The 5,787-nt window shown below is 40.2% G+C and overlaps 1 protein-coding gene across 1 annotated transcript; it reads left to right on the top strand.

The window, feature by feature from the left end:
* The first annotated feature begins 1,656 nt into the window (after positions 1-1,656).
* LOC141840700 (putative disease resistance RPP13-like protein 1) lies at positions 1,657-4,750 on the top strand. Its single transcript, XM_074728756.1, is given in 2 exon segments — positions 1,657-4,054; positions 4,057-4,750. Coding segments are annotated over 2 exon segments (2,979 nt in total). The 3' UTR covers positions 4,638-4,750.
* Positions 4,751-5,787: the final 1,037 nt, after the last annotated feature.

The raw sequence follows: 5,787 nt of genomic DNA, 5'->3' as shown, positions 1-5,787 counted from the left end.
TGATCTATCAAAATGTTAAAATTAGTCGATGAAGATACCTATGTAATTTTACAAGGGAGACAGTGGAATTGGAGGACCTTGGATAAAAAAAATTAAAAAGGAATGCCCTTTAACTATTTGAAAAAAATTTATTTTTTAAAATAGGATTTAAGTAAGTTGACTTTTAGAATATTTATTCAATTGTTCCACTTGAGGTTAAATTCTTTACTTTCCTAATATATTATGGATTCTCATATCAATCAACCCATTGATCCATGATTAAATAATAATGATAGGAGGCGAGTAGAGGTCTCCTATGTAATATAATTTTGACTCAATCAACATAAGATTTCACGTAGTTTAGTTAATCGATCTACATCCTATTTTGACTAGATTTAAAAGGAATACTCGTGATAGGGAGATGAGTAAAAGTATCCTATGTAGCATAACCTTGACTCGATCAATATAGACTCCACATAATACCTTCTTAACTTGGTCAACACGGGTTCTAGTGATACACTATTGACTCGGTCAATGAGGGCCTAAGTTAATTAGTTAAAATCCTAAAGTTATGTTTAAGGTCGATGATATTCGGTGAGAGCTTGGCAATATTCATCAAGAGTTTGATAGTACTTATCAAAAACTCAACAACATTCATGAAAAGCTCGGTAATATTTTGAGCTCTTCGGTCGAGTTCAATAAAATTAAGTCGAGTCATTATAATACACCTATTGAATAGCAAATGGGAGTCGACAGACAGAGCTCAACAAAGGGAGGCGCGTGAATTATGAAAACAGGAGATGGTTACAAACGGAGATAAAGTAAGGAAGTTTCAGTTATAATAATTAGGAGCGATTGGAGTTATACAACTGTTGCTAGGAATGATATTGCCATCTAAAAATAAAAATAAGGACGCCAAAGGTAGGAATCGGGACAAGAGTAACGTCTCTTCTTTATCAATCATCTCTATTTTGACTATTAATTTTTTCCGTTTTATTTTTCTGATTTCAATATCGAAAAAGTCTTCTGCAAAAAAGGTGGATCCATTACCTTAGCGGCCCCACACGATCGGCTCTACGACCATCTGTGAGGAGGTAAATCGAGAAAGTGCAGTTAGTTACGATGCAGGAGGGTATTGTCTGACTTCGTCAGGATTCGAACCCTTATCCTCTTCTGCAAGTCTGCTGCGTCGTAACCTACTTCAAAAATGCGTCTTAACCTACTTAAAAAAGGACTCGATCCTTTTGGCAATCTACTTCAAAAAAAGGAATCAAGGTGCTCGACTGACAAGCAAATGGATTTAATAGCAATTCATGTGGCGCAAGTTTCATCCATCCCTCGATCATCTCAAAGAACAAATACAAATAAAAGTAAAATCCAGAGCGGTCGGTCCAATTAGAAGGCAGAGGAGGATTAGATTAATATAATGGGCTAGCTAGCTACATTTTAATTACTCTTACGCATCCATGTGAAGGCTCAGAATCCAACCGATGGACCACTATTTCTCCATGTGAAGGCTCAGAATCCGAAGACCATCCATCAATTATTTATTTGCCTCCTTCCAGTCTCCACAAATGACGATGCTTCCAGACTTCCTTTCTCACTAGATAGATAAATAGATACCTCACAAAACTCCAGTCAATCAATTGTTTGCCTCCTTCATTTCAGTCTCCACAAATGGCGATGATCCCCGACTTCCTTGTCACCAGATACCTCACAAAACTAGCAGATTTCGTTGAGGGAGAGATCTGCAAAGTGCTCGGTGTGAAGGAGGAGATCAAAAGGTTCCAAAGGAGATTGGAAAGGCTCAGTCCCTTCCTTCAGGATGCCGAGCAGAAGAGGCATCAAGACGCTGGCGTGAATGCTTGGCTGAGGGACCTGAAAGAAATAGTCTACGACGCCGAAGACATCATCGATCTCTGCACGCTTCCAGGTGGCGACAAGTTACTGAGCATTCAACCGTCCTCATCTTCTTCTTCGTCTGCAGTAAGCTCTCCCTTCGCTCTTCTTGCTTCTTGCTTTGCGTGCACCAAGTCCCGTCATGAGATTGCTGTGAGTTTTGAAAGACTTAATGATAGACTGAAAGAGATTAAAGATGATCACAAAATAATAGCAAGCTTAGGGTCCTTAACCAGTCGTCAATGGCTGCCGCAAGAGCATCAAACAAGATCTCGCCGGACCACTTCTTTGGAGGTTAAGGCTGACATCGTAGGGGCAGGGATCGAAGATGCTGCACAGACTCTCATTAGCATGATACTCAAGCATGATCATAAACAGAATGATGTGTTTGGGATCGTTGGCATGGGTGGGATGGGCAAGACCACTCTGGCTCATAAAATTTTTCATGATGAACGAATCAAGAATGATTTTCCAACATGCATATGGATCAAGGTGTCCAAGAATTACACGGAGATAGAGCTACTCAAGAAAATGCTGAAGCAAGCAAAAGGGAGTGATGATGGAGGTCAAAGCATAGAAGAACTTGAATCCAAACTTGCTGGTGCTCTGGTCAACAGATTCTTCATCGTGCTTGATGATGTTTGGAGTGTAAATGTGTGGACAGATGTGCTGAGGAATCCCATTCTAAATGCAAAGTCCAGTGGCATAATCTTAGTCACTGGTAGACATGAAAAGGTGATGAAGGACATGAGAGCCGGTCACATCCACCATGTCCAGAGGATGAACGAAGATGATGGATTGGAATTGTTTCACAAGGTCGTATTCGAGGACGAGGAGAACGAGAACCCTGAACTGGATGAAATTGCAGCTAAAATCGTTAGCAAATGCGATGGGCTTCCTTTGGCAATCAAGGCGATCGCAGGAATGCTGATTTCCAAGAAAAGGACAAGGAGAGAATGGGAAAGAGTCCTGGAAAGTGATCTATGGAGAATGAGAGACAATGAGGATGAACTGCCAAGAGCTTTGTACTTGAGCTATGAGGATTTGCCATCCGTTCTCAAGCAGTGTTTCCTCTGCTGTGCTTCTTACATTGACATATCATATAGCACTGACCTCGTCCGGCTTTGGATTGCTGAAGGCTTGATCCACGTGCCAAATGGTGAACTGATGGAAGAGTTGGCCGAGGATTACTACAAAGAACTAGTTATGAGAAATCTTCTTCAGCTCGATCCAAGATATGCAGACGAGACTATCTACTCCATGCACGACCTTTTGAGAGCTCTCGGTACTAATTTGATCGGAGATGAAGCACTTGTAATCAGTGATGGCCGAGTTGCAGACACAAATCCAAACCCATTAACAAAGATTCGTCGACTGTGGATGTCAAGCAAAGGAGACGCGCTAAGGCTTCCTGGTGCAGTTCTGGAGCAGAAGAGTTTGAGAGTCTTGCGACTTTCCGATAGCAGTGAAATAAAGACAATCGAGGACGAGGCAGCTGCACTCCCAGCATTAAAGAATCTTCGAGTGCTGGATGTGTGCGATACGCAGATTGAACGTCTTCCAGATTTCATTTTCATGAATCTGTTGCTTCTGAGATACTTGGACCTTGATCGGACGAAGATACATGAGCTACCTGAATCCATAGGGCGCCTGGCGAACCTGCAGACTTTGAACATCTCTGGGTGCAAGTCGCTGCGCAGCCTTCCTAAGGCCGTCACGAGCTTGGGTATGCTCAGGTGTCTGCGAGTCCAAGAAACACCGTTGACTCATTTGCCCAGAGGAATGGGAAGGTTGACCAACCTTAATCACATCGAAGGATTCGTCGTCGGCCATGGTGATTCGCCGAGCAACGTGGACGACGGATGTGACTTGGAAGAGCTGCAGTCTCTATCCAAGCTCAGATTTCTGAGCGTTGATAAGCTGGAAAGGGCAACAATGGCCGGAGCCTCGGTGCTGGCGAACAAACCACTGCTCAGGCATCTGTATTTGTCATGGACAAATCGAGAACAGAGAGATGACGGCGAAAAAGAAGCGGCTGAGAAGACATGCAGCGGACTGCTTCCTCCGTCGAGCCTGGAGGAACTTCGTCTCTACAACTTCCCGGGCCGGCGATTTCCCAACTGGATGATGTCGACGTCGGCGGGGGCTTCCTTTCCTCACCTCGAATTCCTGGCTCTCTCGATTTCCCCTGCTGCACTGAGCTCCCGCCGCTGGGGCAGCTGCCTCGGCTGAAATACCTGAAGATCAAAGGAGCGTCGGCTGTAAGAAAGGTCGGGCCTGAGTTTCTCGGCGCCGGTTCCCCTCAAGCCGTGGCATTCCCGAGACTCGAGTTCCTGCGCTTCTTAGACATGCCAAATTGGGAAGAGTGGACGTTGAACGCTGCGTCCGAGGAGGTCGGAGAAAATCAAGAAAGAAGCCCGAAGCTGTTTCCAAGATTGAAGGAGTGCGTATTTACGGACTGCCCAAAGCTCAGAGGTCTTCCGGAGAGCATCTACTGCGCCGCCAGACTGAAGAAAATCTTCGTTTCTACCAGCGATCAGTTGAGTGAGGTTGAATTCAGAAGGCGAGAGACTATGGAAATGGACGATTGCCCTGATTTGATCCTGGAACGGGACTCGACTGAGCTCCCACATTGGCTCTTGGATCGTATCAACAGGGAAAGGGACGAGAAGAACAGTGAGCTGCCTTCCCGTACGGTCATCATAGTGAAGGCAGATCAAATCATCATTCAGCAAAATCGACAAGTAGACGCCGTTTGAGCTCGAGTGTTCAAGCTCTTTGGTTACTTTTTGCGCAATTAACATTTAAATTAAATGTTATTGTACTTGTAATTTAAATTAAATTTTTATTTGATACATGAAATAATATACGAAACGTATATTATTCTGTTTTACTTGTAGCATATTATAAATAATTTATATATTTTTTATGTACTTAATAAAAAAATGAATTTATAATTAAATTTTATAATAAGTTAATTTATTTATAAATTGTTTATGAATGTTAAAAAAAATCAAATTTGCTTTTGTTCTTTCTACTATTGAACGAAAATTAATATGTTATACCAAATACCTAAGTTATTCACGAACCCTTGATCAATTTTGTGATAACTTTTCTATAAAACACCCTTTAATTTTAGCTTTTCCTTATAGGACCATTTTCACTTTATATATATATTTCTGATCATTTAACTTAACCAAAAACTACTTGTAGTATATTATAAATAATTTAAAATTATAAGAAATTTACAAATTATTATATATTTTTATCTACTTAATCAAAAAAATTTACAAAATAAATTTATAATTAAATTCTATATAAGTTAATTGATAAATTTATTCATAATTCATGAACGTTAAGAATATTTAAATTTATTTATTTTATATATTTATTAAATATAGACGAGTTTTATAAAATCAAATACTAAATTTATTCACAAATGTCTTATTCATTTTACGGCCTTCATTTTAAATATTAAATTGCAATAGGAAAAAAATATATGAAGTAATTAATACATTGATTTATGCGATTTAATCAGTCAATAAAAAAAGAAATGCATATCAAATTCAAATCCAATTACCCATCCCAATATTCAAACCTCATCTAAAATCTAACTCTACTTGGACTCGCCGGTTAAATGAAAAAGATCCATGAACAGGGTACAAATAAGTTGGAGGGCCATCTCTGCATTTAGGCTGTTGGACAACCTTCTTATCCAACTTACCAAACTCTGTAGAACCCTCCACCACAGGATCAATGCACTATGTTGTGCATCGACCTTAAATACTAATCTAGCAATTAAAGTAAGCTGTTGATCCATTTTATTAACTTAATGAATAGAGAGAGCTCGCATATCAGACTTAGGTCAAATATCACCAAAATAAAAACTTTTTCAGTTTTCACTTCCAT

This window comes from Curcuma longa, chromosome 11, assembly GCF_044706935.1.
Source record: "Curcuma longa cultivar G26 ecotype Majalengka, Jawa Barat chromosome 11, ITB_CL_G26_1.1, whole genome shotgun sequence".
Classification (NCBI taxonomy): domain Eukaryota; kingdom Viridiplantae; phylum Streptophyta; class Magnoliopsida; order Zingiberales; family Zingiberaceae; genus Curcuma; species Curcuma longa.
This window is presented reverse-complemented; position numbering and strand designations above follow the sequence as displayed.